This window comes from Pseudorasbora parva, chromosome 14, assembly GCF_024679245.1.
Source record: "Pseudorasbora parva isolate DD20220531a chromosome 14, ASM2467924v1, whole genome shotgun sequence".
In the NCBI taxonomy this organism is placed as follows: domain Eukaryota; kingdom Metazoa; phylum Chordata; class Actinopteri; order Cypriniformes; family Gobionidae; genus Pseudorasbora; species Pseudorasbora parva.
The window spans coordinates 13316014-13332040 of record NC_090185.1 but is presented as its reverse complement, the minus strand read 5'-3'; the positions used below and the strand labels follow the sequence as shown (position 1 = coordinate 13332040).

General features: G+C 37.0%; 2 protein-coding genes across 5 annotated transcripts; one reads left to right on the top strand and one right to left on the bottom strand.

Moving 5' to 3' along the window:
- The first annotated feature begins 2181 nt into the window (after nt 1–2181).
- LOC137040125 (FAS-associated factor 1-like) lies at nt 2182–6457 on the top strand. Of its 4 annotated transcripts, none has more exons than XM_067415535.1 (10): nt 2182–2426; nt 2577–2630; nt 2734–2811; nt 2894–2941; nt 3449–3571; nt 3885–4058; nt 4733–5205; nt 5282–5594; nt 5779–5853; nt 6291–6457. In XM_067415535.1, the coding sequence occupies exons 1-8, from the start codon at nt 2196–2198 to the stop codon at nt 5577–5579; spliced, it is 1479 nt and encodes a 492-aa protein (XP_067271636.1). In that variant the 5' UTR covers nt 2182–2195; the 3' UTR covers nt 5580–5594; nt 5779–5853; nt 6291–6457. The 4 variants fall into 4 exon arrangements, with proteins under 4 accessions (XP_067271636.1, XP_067271635.1, XP_067271637.1 ...); XM_067415534.1 differs by having other exon boundaries at nt 5675–5853; XM_067415536.1 differs by lacking the exons at nt 5779–5853; nt 6291–6457 and having other exon boundaries at nt 5034–5205; nt 5282–5419.
- A 2342-nt stretch (nt 6458–8799) lies between these two features.
- Nucleotides 8800–15031, bottom strand: LOC137040127 (uncharacterized). The gene is made up of 4 exons (XM_067415538.1): nt 14742–15031; nt 14156–14391; nt 12361–12545; nt 8800–10446 (listed from the first exon to the last, which is right to left on the bottom strand). The coding sequence occupies exons 1-4, from the start codon at nt 14989–14991 to the stop codon at nt 9678–9680; spliced, it is 1440 nt and encodes a 479-aa protein (XP_067271639.1). The 5' UTR covers nt 14992–15031; the 3' UTR covers nt 8800–9677.
- Between the last annotated feature and the right edge of the window lie 996 nt (nt 15032–16027).

The window sequence follows — 16027 nt, the reverse complement described above, 5'->3', positions numbered from 1 at the left end:
GTGCCCATAACGTTTCTGCAACTTTAGTCAAGATTTTAAAAAAATGGAACTTTACCACAACGTCCTTACAACGTTCTCTGTGGGATAAACTAGCGACGTCTTTTGAGGACGTGCCCATGACGTTTCTGGAACGTTAGCCAAGATTCTAAAACAATAGAACTTTACCACGACGTCCTTACAACGTTCTCTGTGGGATAAACTAGCGACGTCTTTTGAGGACGTTCCCACAACGTTTCTGGAACGTTAGCCAAATTTTTTAAAAATGGAACTTTACCACAACGTCCTCACAACGTTGTCATAAAGTAATGTCACGCTGACCAAATGACGACTAACTGACGACGTTGTCACAACGTACTGTGTTTGCTGGGTAGTTGGCTTAGCAGCGCGCGCCTTTGTCTCTCGTCCGTTCTTCGACGCGCTTGTCGTTGTGCTATTCTTTGAAACGACAGAGCCTTTAAACCTTTTTTAGCCACTTTTCCACTGGCCAGCGCGAGCACCGAGGCTGAAATCATGCCTGCGGCACTTCTGTAAAATCCGCAATAAACACGTAGGCCTACGCCTTCACTGGACTATGTCACATAATATCCAAATGAACACCAGCAAGAGGGAGATGAATTGAAGTACTGAATTGAAGGAAAATGAAGTAAATCGCTATACAAAAATATATCAGAAGCTGGCATTTAGTATTTAATTACTAACCTGGGCATCACACCCGACTATTGAATGACCACGAACAGGTAATAACTTGCATTTTTCATGCGTTAATGTATCACGCCTTTTTTTCCTTTTCCTTTTTTGTTTTATTGTATTTGGGGGGGGGGGGGGGTAACGCAAGCGTTACTGGAAATGTACCGAGTAAAATATTACTGAAAATTGATTAGTAATGCCTTACACTACTGCGTTACAGCAAAAAGTAATAAGTTACTGTAATGTATTACTTTTGTAATGCGTTACTCCCAACACTGGTAATAAAGTGTATTATAATGCAGTGCTGATTGACATAGAATACAATCTAATACAATCTAGAATACAATACAATTTTACATTTGATTACTTTATTCAATTTCTGTACTTTTCTGCAGGTCACAAGGCCTGTACATTATTATTTAATGTACACATGAGTGAGGTCGAGTTAAACATTCTAGTTTGAATTTTATTTTTCGGTTTTCGGCTTCGGTTTCTTCTTTTTTTGTTTCGGCCAAGAATTTTGATTTCGGTGCGTCCCTACTGACAATGTTCTGCTCGGTGTGTTGTCAACACGTTTCAAAGATGCCAAAACTAATAGTTTCATTCTTGGGACTAAAAACCATAAAACTGGAAGCCATAAAAGACCACAAATCATTGTGAAAATGTCAGTATTTCATTGAGACTTGAGATTAAATAAACTGCTTAAGTATTGTAGAGCTTGTAGTATTACTTTGTTAAAAACAAAAAAGTGGCTGGTAAAAACATTGAGTGGTAGACTTTAAAAAAAAGTTTATTTCCATCCCTGGCGAGCGCCGCCTACGGGTGACGTCATGTATTTTGCGAAATGCGCAGTTAGGTAATGTGTCGCCCTCCATACGTTGTAAAACAGATATAAATATAAACAATACAAAATTGGCCTCCGATATAGATTTTAAGTCTACATTCGACTACAACTGTTTATTAAATGTTTGTTGCCGATTAGAACTTGAAGTGCGATGAGGTCTTAAATTATTTTGAGAAGGTCTTTAAAAAGTCTTAAAAAGGTATTGAAATTAACTTCAAGATTCCTGCATATACCCTGCTAAAGGACACGTCAACCTGTTTTAAAATTTTAAAATCTCTGATTCATCACTGTATTTGGTGCCCAAACATACTCCTGAAACGCACAAAAATAAGTACAAAATGACAGCTGTAATGGAGGTGTTTGATGATTATGTAATTGTTTCACCTGTAATTGCAATCCCAATTAGTTTCTCAATTAATTGAGCAGACCTAATGACTTGTTTGGTTATGTAACAATATCAGCAACAATCAGTTTACTTCTTTGTTAACTCTTGTTGTCAACACTTAAGCTGTAGCCTTTCTGTTATTCTCTAAAATTGTATATAATGATTATGATATTTACCTCAATGTTGTCCACACCAGTTTTATTTATATCTGTCAGATTTCTTTTATCCTGGAACATGCCTAAACTCAGAATCTTTTTAATAGGGAGGCCAGTGCATGAAATGGAGCAACAAAAGTTTTCCATAATTCAGCTCAATTGGAGTCTAGCTGAATTTAACCATTATATTTGTCAGTGCTACCCACAAGTGAGCCTGAACTTGGTAGGCTTTGAATTGGCCAGAGCTGACAGAGGCAAGAAACTACAAAAAGTTCATGTTGCCTCTGTTATGGAGCTCAAGATGGCCATTGGAAAGAGCAGATTGTATCTCATACCATTGGCTGAGGTGTATCAGGTATGTCAAGCTATATAAAGGTGCTATTATAATTTCACTGTAAAAAAGTTTTCTTTGTTTTTACTTTTTTATCTTGACTAGTAAAGTCAAGGTGATTATACCGTAGCCTATATACTGTTTACAGTGTTTTCAATGGCAATATTTTTTTAGGAATCAGGATCACCAGAACCAGAGGACCCTAGACGATACACAAACATCACAGAGGTACAGAACATTATTTTAAAGTTTATAAGTAAGTTGTGTAGGTTTGCATAGCATTAGTTAAGAATAGCCTTCTTCTATTTAAATTTAATTTTTTTATTTGCAGACCATTGAGGAACGTAGGGCTTTGCGTCAGCAGCAAGATGATGAATTTAATGCGTCTTTACTGGCAGACAGAGAAAGAGTATGTATTTATATATATGTATTTAAATAAATTTGCTGTTCATTTTTTAAGAGAAATCAGTCAACTAAATTTGCTATGATAGGAGATGAGACGTCAGATTTTAGAGACCCAAGAAGAAAGACGGCTTCAGGTAAATGGCTTCCATTAATCTTTTTATTTGATTGATCCTTTCTAACTCTTTTCCCACCATTGTCAAGTTATTTTGTCAATTAGAAGAAAATGCAATGACGAGTTTTTATGGCAAGCGGTATTCCCGCTATTGCCCACTCATCCAACTGAACACACCGAAGCAAATGCAGTAAAATTGTGTTTTGATAATGACTCTAAATCCGATCTCTAACAATAGTCATTTACAAAAATGCAATTATCTCAGCTTTTTGTTCAAAATGTGGTATTTTTGAAGAAACCTACCCATATTTTAGAGGTGATAAAAAGAGAAAAAATAAAGATAGGATAAAACAGGGTTGTTGTTTTTTAAAGCAGAGGGTCTGTTCTTTTCATATGATATATAGTGTTTATATATTTAAAGATATTACTTTTTTTCTTTTTTTTTCTTTCTTTTTTAACACTGGTGGGTAAAGAGTTATTGTATTTATTGAAATGTCCAAAAAATAATAATAATTATGATTTGCAAAAGGTAATTCAAGAAAGACGACAAAGGATCTCCTTCCCAGAGCCTTCTGATGGTGTTCCTCTTAGGTTTAAATTTCCAAATGGACAGTTAAAAACCAGAAGATTTCTTCTGTCAGAATCAATTCAGGTGATTTTTCTGTTGCTACATTACATGCTATTTACAGTTCCTAACTAAAATTATAACCAACTTCTCTTCTTTATTGAGTAAATCAGTGTGAAACAACTTATTTAATGAGGAAATACTGCAGGGCGGGATTTGATTTTGTCCACAAAGAGTAATTTTGAATGCAGATAGTGGGCAATGCAAACTAAATAAACCATGTAAACCCACTTATGTTTCATGTAAGTGACAGGTTACAGAGGGGAGGGAATAAAACTATTGTCCATTTTGATTTTATGCTAACTTTAAATGTATACTGTTTGAATGTATTTTCTTCCAGAGGTTGTTTGATTTTGTTGGGCAAGACAACTCATCCACTGAAATATTTTCCATAAGAGAAGCAACATCAGGTGTTCAGATAGGCAGCAATACCATGTCAGGATCAATTGAAGACCATAACATAACGGGTTTCTCAACTCTTTACATTATGTGGACTGCTTCACCTGAAGAAGAGGTAAAACATTTGTTTATCATATTTGTAGTGTCTGTGACACTGATTAGTCAAAATGTGACAGCAATATGAAATATGCATTAATGAATAAGAAAATTTATATCATGCAAACTGTATAGACCGCGAATGCAGGAGAATGCGGCGTAAAGTGAGTGGCATCAGTTAGTGTGTTGTCAAGCAAGGAGAGCGAGCGGTAGCAGTGTCTGTGAGGGGGAAAAAAGATCACGGTTCGCGGCTGGTCTTGGAGCCCGAAACAGGAAAAGTGTAACATCTTATATCAAACTTTTATAACCTATTAAGTCAGAAACAACGTAATTCATTTGATGAATCCTCAAGTCCGATTTTATATATCCTTGAGACTCGAGTCCAAGTACGAGTCATCAGATCGCGAGTCCAAGTCGAGTCACGAGTCCAGAGAACGGAGTCTCGAGTCCAGAGGATAAGGACTCGAGTCCGAGTCCAGGACTCGAGTACTCCATCACTGGTTTGTAAATATAATGGAAAAATGGCAAGTGCTTTTCAATTCATTATGGTCGTCTTTAATATATAAATGCACATACTTTTTTCTTCTCTTTTAAAAAAGTCCTGACTAACAATGCCATTTTAGTTGCATTTTAAAGCAACCTTTAAATCATAGTAAATTAACCCAGCTTTTACTTTCCATCACGCATCACCAGGTACCACCTCACATGCAGATGACCTCTTCTACTTCACCTCCACAGACATCTGCTACTTCAATCACAAACCCTAATGCCTCCTCGCCTCCACACACATCTGCTGCTTTGTCCACAAATTCTGATGCTCCTTTACCTCCATGCATGTCTGCTTCCTCACCTCCACGCACATCTGCTCCATCCGCACTCTTGGATACTCCCTCACCTCCACGCACATCTGCTCCATCCGCACTCTCGGATACTCCCTCACCTCCACGCACATCTGCTCCTTTACCCACACTTTCTTATGGTACCTTACCTCCAGGCACATCTGCTGTCTCACCTTACTTTACTTACCAAGATGATCAGTGGTCTCCTGCACCTTCACCTTCTGGATCTCCTGAAATTTCTGGTTCTCATTGGTCTCCTTCTCCTACATCTCCCAGCTGGTCTCCTATATCTGTTCCAACTACAACACTGGAAAATGATTGCACTGAGTATGTTTTTTAAAATGTTTGTTTTGTATTTCTTGCTGTTACAAATAACTTATTGCAGAATTTTTTCCCTTTACAGAACTCAACTGAAAAGTATTTTGATAAAGCTAGTCAGCAGAGTTGATTTCACTAGCTGTCCTACCACCAATCAAATTAATGTGTCCAGAGACAGAATTTTTCATGGGAGTGTTCAAGCATTCAAACGCCGCCGATTTGATCCTGCTGCAAAATTAGACATTGTTTTTGTTGACAATGAGGGTGTCTCGGAGGGGGCTGTAGATGAAGGAGGACCTTCTCGAGAATATTTCCGGTTACTGATGAAAGACATACAGCAGTCAAAAATCTTTGAAGGACCTGAACAAAAAAAAAACAGTTGACCCTTGATACACATGGTAAGCATTTCAAACTTTTAACTGTTTGTTCAATTAATTGTTTAAAAAAATAAAAATAAAAATTGTATTTTTTGTTTCAGCACTAGACACTGGGTTATATAAATTGATTGGCATGATGATATCAGTCTGCATTGTTCATGGAGGTGTTGGCCCACATTTCTTTTCCAAACTACTTTTCACACAGCTGTGTGGGAAGAACACTCAACCTGCAGTCTTCGAAGACATTGGAGACTACTCTTTGAAAGAGAAATTACTCAAGGTAATCTGTTAAAGGGATAGTTCACCCAAAAATGAAAATTCTGTCATCTACTCACTCTCATGTTGTTACCAACCCGCATAAATTTCTTTCTTCTGATGAACACAAAGGAAGATATTTTGAGAAATGTTTGTAACCAAACCGTTCATGGACCCCATTTACTTCCAGAGTATTCCTTTTTTCCTACTATGGAAGTGGATGGGGTCCACAAACGGTTTGGATACAAACATTTCTCAAAATATCTTCCTTTGTGTTCATTAGAAGAAAGAAATGTATGCGGGTTGGTAACAATGCGAGAGTGAGTAAATGATGACAGAATTTTCATTGTTGGGTGAACTATAACTTTAAGGTTGTAATAGCACAGACTGCACAAACAGATTCCCTTTTCAGGGCTATATTTATTTTTTATGCAGCTGTTTTTTAGTGACTGTTTGTTTTAGATAAAAGCAGCAGAGACTGTTCAGAAGGCTAACAGTGCCATAAGTGAAGCAGCGGACAGCCTCAGTATCATAGGAGCAATTCGAATTGTAACATCGCTGGACGAAAGAGATTCCTTGGTCCAGTCTGCCTTGGATTTCTATACTAATGGACGTACATATGCTGCACTGACACAGTAAGTGATTGCTTTTCAAGCAAGAAGTATGTAAAAGTGCTGACTGGTTTACAAAGAACTGATCATTAATTATGAGCATGTGCAATTATTATATGTATGGATTGTGTATTTATAGTGTGGATATTCAGACAGGATTTAAGTTAAGCCAGGACTAAAACAGACTAGAGTTTTTGCAAACATACCTTACAAAAACATTACGGGTGTGCATCTTGAAACAAAACAATGGTACAGCTATTTTAAGATATGTCAGTGCAAACTGCTTTTATTAAAGACCGCTCAAACAAACATTTTAGTTGATGATTATAACAACTAAAGCCTAGTTCAGACTGCACGATTTTCAAACTCGTCGGGTCACTGCTCTATTCACACTGCATGACTATCTGGGGTATCATTCAGTCACTGCTGTGTTCACACTGCACGATGGTTTGACGACAGAGGAGTTCACACTGCATGACTGAACAAGAGGAAGAATCGCCGACAACTCTGTCTCTCTCCGGTGCGCAAACTACGTTTCCCAAACACACGTGCGATGTGACGAGTAAACAACGCGAGATCACACGTGCGTCAGACCGGAGTTCTCGCGCGAGACTTGGAATAGTTATTAAAAATGATAAACTGCACAAAGTTTGCTTCAAATTGTATGTGCGCTGATTTGTGGAGAAAAAGAAAAAAGATTATGGCGGAAGAAATTGTTGGAGAGACAGAGGGAGCCAGGATTGTGTTCTGCAAAGACAGTTTAAGGGTAAATAAATAATTTTGTAATGCGCTGCTGCTGTGGCTGGATGTGCAAATGTTTGGGCTTTGTTTCTGTTTGATAGAATTGTAAATATATCTATTAAAATACTGAAATTCTGCTTTATAACTCCTCCCTGAACCTCCTGCTGCCCTGTATCTCACTCTCTCATTGGCTGTCTGTGTAATTTTCAGTCAGAACACTGTTCACACAGCAGGAGTTTCAATCGCCGACAGGTCCAGATATTTAGCATGCCAAATATCTCACCGGCGTCGGCGACTCGTCGGCGATTCTCTCTGATCGCGTCTTTGATCATTCATACTGCGTGATTGTCACTCGCGTGCACGAGCACCGATTTGCCTGTGATCTCGGGCATTTGTCGGCGATTTCACAAAACCTGTCGGCGACTCAAAATCGGGGCAAAAATCGGGCAGTGTGAACTAGGCTTAAGGAAAATCCCAAATTCAGTATCTCACAAAATTAGAATATTGTGAAAATGTTCAATATTGAAGACACCTGATGCCACACTCTAATCAGCTAATTAACTGTGACACCTGCAAGGGCCTTTAAATGATCTCTCAAGGCGGGCGTACACTGTGCGATTTTTGCTGTCGTACGAACTCGCAGACGATTTTTTTTTCTCGGGAGAAATCGCGTGGACATCGTGGATGCTCATATGGTCGCGGCTCGCACCGTGTGAGAGGAAATACGAGACGAGCCGAGCACGTTAAGAGCACCTCCCGACCTTACGATCATTTTTAAAAATGTTTAAAAAGTTCGGGGAGTCGGCCCGATTTTTACCAGCATATGGCTGTCCGCTATTGCCAAATCATGCACAAGCATGTCACATATAGGCTCAGTCTATGACTATTATTAGCTCAGTGGCTTCAAACATAGGCTACTGCGTTCACACACACACACACACACACACACACTTTTTCTCTCACGTGCACTCTTCTTTTTCCCTCTGGTTGTTTCGGTTAAAAGGAATGGCTGTGCTCTGCTTTTCAACAAATCATTTGCACACAGTTTTTCTTTATTTTTTGTATCTGAAGCTATAGCAGCAACATTGAAAGCTCCGGTGTCTGTGACACGAAAACTTGTGTGATCACGGCCGGCTCGCGGTGCAAACAGTCGTGCCGTGTACCAGCTGATTTTATGCGATGATCAAATTAAATGACTCGTAGCGTCTGCAATATCTCACGACCTTCCGAGTGTCCGAATTCGCACAGTGTACGCCCGCCATCAGTCTAGTTCTGTACGCTACACAATTAGGTGGAATATCTTTGCATAATGGTAACCAAATTTTAAGACGATTGCATAAAACTTTGTGCTTTTAGTTCTTGGGCCTTATTAATAGGCATTTCTAAATGTATCCTTTTATCAAGCGATTTATGCTGAATTCAAGTAACAAATATATCAGTACAGGTAAATGAGTTTCCTAGTGATCAAACCAATGAATTTATTGCTGCTCAAGCAAGGCTCTACCAATTAAGCTACAGGATATAACGGCATATAATAAATGTATGCATCTAAATCATGTTAATTATTATTAAAAAAATGTTTTACATATTTCAGGAAGGTTTACAAGCCTTAAGGAGGAGATTAGGAGCAACCCCAGTGTTTTTGAAAACCTCTTCACAAATCCTAAAAAGCCACTTTTTGCAAACGATCTGTCATCCTTATTTGAAGTGTGTTTCTCTCCAGTCGGAAGCACTAGACGGCAGCAGGAGAATGAGACCATCTGCTTCTGGAGAGACTGGCTCATAGATGTCAAAGGCAAGCATTTTATTAGAACTACATGTCTATTTAGGAAAGTACATCATTTTGAACAATCTGTGCCCCATGTACATTTTTTTTTTTAATTATTATTGTTTGCAGAGGGAGAATGCAGTCCCCTGACAATAGAGCTGGTCCTTGCATTTGCATCTGGTGCATCAGCTGTGCCTCCACTAGGCTTTTCTCCACGTCCCCAAATCCAATTTCTGCATGGCAGCACAGACTACAAAAGAATTTATCCAGAGGCCAATACATGTGCAATTATATTAAGACTTCCCCTTCACAACAGCTATGAATTATTTAGAACATACATGACTGAGGGCATACTGCAGGCTCCAACATTTGGAGTTGCTTAGAGTGACACAGAAAATGCCAAATGAGTTTGTTTGAAGAATTTCACAAGCAATTTGTTTCTAGAAAATAGGTCTGTTTAATATTCAGTTCAAATTTTTTCTGCAGAATTCAATGTTCATTTTTGCTACATAGCGTGTTTTATAAACTTCCTAAAAGATCATTCTCAAGGTGCACAAAGCATTTTTGCTTAATAAACTGTGTTAATGCTGAAACTGATTGTTTTTTTTTTGTTGTTGTTTTTTTGACAATGACAAACAACTAGTATTTGACTATGGTTACCATTAGTAAGAAAGAACAGTTTTAAAGTAAGTCCAGTGCTTGTTGAATGTTCTAGCACCAGTGTTCAACCTACTGCAGAAGTCTGGTAATTTCCCTGCAGCAGGTCAAGTACTTCTCCTTTAAGTCGGTAATTTCTGTTGATGTGTTCTTAAGTATTTCCCATTGTTCATGAGTCAAGTTAACTTGTGGTGGCTGGACTATTACAGCTCTGTCAAGGTCATCTTGGTTGACTTCAAGCTGATTAAGCTGGATCCCATAACGCCCCAGCATAGCCTCCAGGTTCTCATTGTACAAGTCTTGGCTAAAAACATTGTTGATGGCTGTTGTGTCTTGTTGACGGTTGGCAACCATACCTTCTAGCCATAGCTGGTTAGGGGTATGATTTCTCTCTGTTCTCAGATTGTGATTGTTCCATGCTGACCTAAAAGTGTCCAGTCTTTCCTGAATGACTGGGAGGTAAACTTGTTGTAGTGAACATCTGTGTATGTCATCATTTGGATCCAGCAATTGATCTTCCTCAAAGGAATAGAACAGATGGTAAAAATGCTGAATCACCTGCAAAAACACATCCCGCCAGAGTCTTTCAATGCGTTGGTTGTGCACGGATCTTCCTGTGATGTGGCTCCTTCGTTCAGCTCCATAAATTAAATTCATAAGCAGGGCAACCAAAGTGTTTTCACCGCCACTGTCTGACCTTACTCTCGATGGAAGGCCATACTGAAAAGTTGCTCCAACAAAATTGGCCAACACTGTAAAAGCTGTGTTATCAAGACTTGCTCTTAAAAAAGTAATGACCCGCGAGTGTCCATCTATTCCTCCATGTGTCACTATTCCCCATCTATGTTGGTACAGGAAAAAAAGACAGCTTAGCAAAAACTTTATATGCAGGCCTGGTTTCACCAAAAAGGCTTACCTAAAGCCAGGAGTATGCTTAGTTAAATTAAGACGTTTAAGCATCTTTTTTAAACACGCCGTAGAAAATAAACATTACTGGTATCTATCTTGAGACAAATCAATGGCATTGGCATATTAAGATCTGTCAGTGCAAGTTATTTTCAATTAAAAAAGCTTAAACGTGCTTTAGTCTAGGACAAGCCTTAAGCCCTTTCTGTGATCTCTTATATAAAAACACCTGATTCAGCTCATCAGCTTCCTCCAAGAATGTTGGAGATGTCTCGTTAATTAGCACACTAATGCCGCGTTCCAGGCAACCTGTAACCTGTAAAGGAAGTAGAAGGTTGGAAAAACACAGGTTACAGGTTGTCTGGAAAGCATACTCCCATTTCCGAGTCGTGGTTTTGAAGTCGTGATTTACGGGCTCAACCTGCCTGGGACCCAGCATAAGCTGAGGAGTTAAATCAGGTGCACTGCATGAAAAGTGGGATTTTCGTCAGTAAGCGGCACTGTAGATTGTCGTGGAAGATCAGGTTTACGACTGTACACGGCAGTTTGCAGGCGACACCGAAAACTGCCGTGAATTGTCAGAAATTGACGTGGGCCTTGCTTGGCAGTTGTCCCCCCCAAGACCCCCCTTCCCTTAACTCCAGGGGAGGCTTTAACATGTAAATGAACATGCTGTGAGCTATACAAATGCAAATCAGGGTAGCAGGAGTTTTAACCCATGTGACATTTTTCTAAAAGGTATGAACTTCCTTCTAAGAAAATCTCTTAGATAGATCAGGCTCAGTATAGCCTAATTGTAAAATCTTAAACTTAAGCTTGAATTTATATATTTGATGAAAGTATTCTAGATTATTTATTGTGTGTCATTTGCAATCAGTCCCCGTGAATTCAGTGCGACTCGCAATTTTGACCAATCACCGCAACTTTTACCAATCATTGCGGTCTCCTGCTAATAAGCGGCGTCATACATCAGCAAACTTTATATATCATATATCATTGCCTGTCAAAATTAACGTGTTAACGCAAATTAATTTTAACGGCACTACACACACATATATATATATGTGTGTGTGTGTGTGTGTGTGTGTGTGTGTGTGTGTGTGTGTGTGTGTGTGTATATATATATATATATATACAGGGGTTGACATTAACTTTTTTGCTCACCGGCCACCGTGGCTAGTGGTTTTCCAAAGTTACTAGCCACTCAGCATTTTCACTGGCCACAATTTTGCTGTTTGGAAATTACATTGTATATGTTTAAAGTTGACTTTGGCATATATAAATTACTTGATTTTGAATCATTTTACTTTATTTAGAAGATTTAAAACCCTTTCAAACTTTCAAATGCAGAATGACCCCCCAAATCTTGTATATCAGCTGGGATGTGCAGGTGGGCAAGGGGCAATATAATAGATTATAATAGAATATAATAGGCTAATATGAGAAAGGTAATATGACAGGCTATGAGTTATTTTAGTTAGGATATATATATATATATATATGAAAATATATATATATATATATATATATATATATATATATATATATATATATATATATATATATATATATATATATATATATATATATATAAGAAAATCTCTAAAACGTGCTAGGATTGGAAGGGATGCCACAACAACTTGCTAAATGAAACATTTAAATAAGGCTACATTGCACTATTTGACAATAAACGTTAAATAACTAACAACTTTGAAAGAACAAATTTAGCATTTAAGCATGGTGTTTTATTAGATAATATAAGTTAGTTAGAATGTAACAGAAGTGTAGTTCAGACTATTTAAACAGAATAATTAATTTCAGTGTGTAAGCACAACAGTTAAGCCATTACCTTATTAGACGCATATGCCCATCGATGTGCCAAAGACTGTTTGGAAATGGGACAAAGTACGTCCGTCTTGAAACAGCACAGCTCCACCGCTCAGCTGCTGCTGCTGGGTTCACTTTACTGAGCATGCTGCGGACACGTCGTCTCTGTACATTTATACCTTCAGCTGACAGGTATGCTTGCATCATCTGTTTTAACACAGAAAGTTAGTTGACTATAAATAGTGATGTTACACATGGTGGCTATGTTAACTTACATCATAAACACTGGTGGTGGTTTAAGGAGATTTGCCCCTTCAATGTAAAGCACTATATAAATCGAACAAATTATTATTATTATTATTAAACAGCACTGTGACTGCAGTGGAGTCATTCAGGTTCCTGAGCACCATCATCTCTCAGGACCTAAAGAGGGACAATCACACTGACTCCACTGCGAAAATGGCTTAGAAGAGACTGTACTTCCTTCGTCAGCTGAAGAAGTTCAACCTGCCACAGGTGCTGCTGACACAGTTTTACTCAGCTGTTATTGAGCTCTCTGCACTTCTATAATTGTTTAGTTTGGGTCAGCCAAAAATTAACTTTTTCACGATATACTTAGAATAATGACCAGCACCTGTATATACATATACAGGTCCTTCTCAAAAGGATTGCCGACCAAGTTTTGAGTGCATAACTGAATGTAATTATTTGAAGCTTGACCTTTTTTTGTATTAAAAACACTTCTTTTATTGGTCGGAAGAAATATGATAATTTTTTAAGATAGGAATATTGGGTTTTCATGAGCTGTATGCAAAACAGAAGAGATGGCTGACCGCACACTGAATCCAAAAAAGACTAGAAAGTCTAAGAAACTATATCTGGAGCTGGAGCACTGAGGATAGCAATCTGCTGAAACGTTTGCTCATGCTCCTCTGTTTTTAACGCACTTGCACTTTGCAAGTTATTGCACTATGCAATTGAAAAAATAAAAATGATATAGTTTCTTAGACTTTTTAGTCTTTTTTGGATTCAGTGTGCGGTCAGCCATCTCTTCTGTTTTGCTTAAGTCTACCCTTCTCTGGCTCTACGCACCTGAAAGAAAAAGAATCTTTCCTATGAAGAGCGCAACAACCTTCTTTGATTCATGAGCTGTATGCCAAAATCATCAGTATTAAAACAATTAAAGACCTGAAATATTTCAGTTGGTGTGCAATGAATCTAATATATATATGTATATATATATATATATATATATATATATATATATATATATATATATATATATATATATATATATATATATATATATATATATATATATATATATATATATATATATGTTTTATCATTACATTATGGAAAGTAATGAACTTTATCACAATATGCTAATTTTTTGAGAAGGACCTGTACATTCTATTCATTCTGCTGTATATACAATACAAATCTGCATGTCTTCAGTTGCATGCAGATCTATAACACATTAGTATTACTATTTATTTACTTATTTGTTATTACTAACTTTCTTAGTTTTACTTACTAAAATGTTCTTTCTTCATTTCTTATTTCATATGTATGTATGTACCAAGAGCTCCTAAAAACCACAACAAATTACTTGTGTGCTTGTGCACACCTGGCAAATAAATCTCATTCTGATTCTGATCAAGAAGAATTAGAATCTGATACTCTAATGATGAGTCCAAGGTAGGTATACATTATAAACATGGATGCAATTTTACAGAATATCTCGTAAAGTTACTCTGTATTTTAAAATAAATAACAATATTTGACACGTCATAATGTAGAGAATCCAGACATACCTTATAGCCTGATTTAGGATACTGCTGATGAAGCCGTTGTACATGTTGCTCTAGAACATTGTCATCAATCTGTGTAAATTGATCCCTCCTTCGTATTCCTAGAGCCTGCAGTTTGTGGTACATGTACGAGGTTGAGCATCCGAGCATCCTTGCCATGGCCTTTGCTTTAAAACCATGCTTTAACAACAGCACCAATTGTTCCCGTGTCACGTTCAAGCTGGGTCTACCCCTTGAACCTATTGTAAAAACAAATATTATGGAAGTAGTGATGATGAAGAAGATACTTTGATAAATGATTGTAAGCACACAGCTGATTGTAACCATTTACTTCCATAAATTTACTTCCAAGTATTGTGATAAATGAACTCTATTGCGTTTGTTTTCCTACTATGACAATCAATGGCTTCATTCATTAAAATATCTTTTTGTGTTTATCAGGAAAAAAATCATACAGCATACAACAACCATACAAACAACAGGAGAAAACTATGACAGCATTCTTATTATTGGGTGAACTATTCCTTTAAAATTAAACAACTTAAACACAGAAATATACAGAGGTCCCTATACTGACAGTTTGACTTACCTGTTCGTATGACTGGTGCTGAGATCGAGACAGCTTGTTGATGTCTGGACGTAATGGCGGCCTGTAATGCCACTAGACTCTCAAGAACTTCCCTGTATTGATCAGGTTCATTGTGGCTGATTCTTTGGACATTATTAAGCAATGAGTCAATGACTCGTGAATCATTAGCATTGCAGTTCCCTCGAAGATAATTTATTTTAATGGATAAAACCTTTCTTCGGACTGCATTCATTACAGCCAATGCATCCATTATTAAGTAGACAATCTTACTCCCTTCACATACTTTTCAGCATGCCGCCATCTTCTTCTTCTTCTGTTTTTTTTTAATTATTATTTTATTGTGGGTACCACCAACGTTAGTTTTCGCCACCTGCTGTATTGGAGTGTGGACCAGAGTTTACCCAATCCATAATTGAGAAAAAAACGAGTTCCGACATCGATTAATAAATAATAACGTTTCTTACATTTTAAAAACACGTTAAAAAAAATCTGTGATTTGTAAAGAACAAACAAAAAAAACAAAAAAAAAACAAGTGTTTAAACAATAAAAAAACTAGTGGCTAAAAAGTAGGCCTACAGGAATTTGGTAATGTACGTTTCATTTTATTATGGAAAGGTAAAATGCCCTATTGTGGGACATTTTTTGCATTTAAGACTTCTGTGACATTGCGATTTGAAGCCAAAACATTAAATTCAAACACAATACCATGTATGTCTAATAAAATAAAAAGAGAAAATGCAGAGAACACATTCATAAAATAAATTATATTAGTGCTCTTAGTGAACGTTGTCTAAAAAAATCTGGTGTTTCATTATGTGGGACACTGAAAAATCTATGATAAAAGTCCAAAATCAATGATAATCATGATAGGAATAGTAATTATATTGATAATAATAATGATCATAATAATAAAAAGGTCTGAAAAGGCAAAAATCTATGATAATGATGATAGTAATAATGATAATGAAAATCGTCTAGTAATTCTCTTGGTTATGGATGGATTGATTGATAATTGAACATCATCAGACAAATAATACAATATGATAGCTTTTATGCATTTATTACAAAGACATTAGCCAACTATTTTCATAGGCTAGGTTATTATATATAATAAATATTTTTATATATAAAAGAGTTAAGTGCACAGTCAGAATTCCTCACAGTTCTCGTGTTCATTTTACTTAACAACAAACGCATGCTACCACAACAGGCATAAGCTTATTTGAAGGCAAAATATACAATTTTGCAACTTGGGAAAAAATAAATAAATAAATAAATTAAAAAA

Coding starts and splice junctions, on each gene's coding strand:
- LOC137040125 (XM_067415535.1), top strand. CDS start 2,196: ATGGAGCAACAAAAGTTTTCCATAATTCAGCTCAATTGGAGTCTAGCT. Junction 2,812..2,893: donor TACTGGCAGACAGAGAAAGA/GTATGTATTTAT, acceptor TTGCTATGATAG/GAGATGAGACGTCAGATTTT. Junction 2,942..3,448: donor AAGAAGAAAGACGGCTTCAG/GTAAATGGCTTC, acceptor GATTTGCAAAAG/GTAATTCAAGAAAGACGACA.
- LOC137040127 (XM_067415538.1), bottom strand. CDS start 14,991: ATGGATGCATTGGCTGTAATGAATGCAGTCCGAAGAAAGGTTTTATCC. Junction 14,392..14,741: donor AGCACCAGTCATACGAACAG/GTAAGTCAAACT, acceptor TTTTTACAATAG/GTTCAAGGGGTAGACCCAGC. Junction 12,546..14,155: donor ATCCTAAATCAGGCTATAAG/GTATGTCTGGAT, acceptor GTGTTAAAACAG/ATGATGCAAGCATACCTGTC.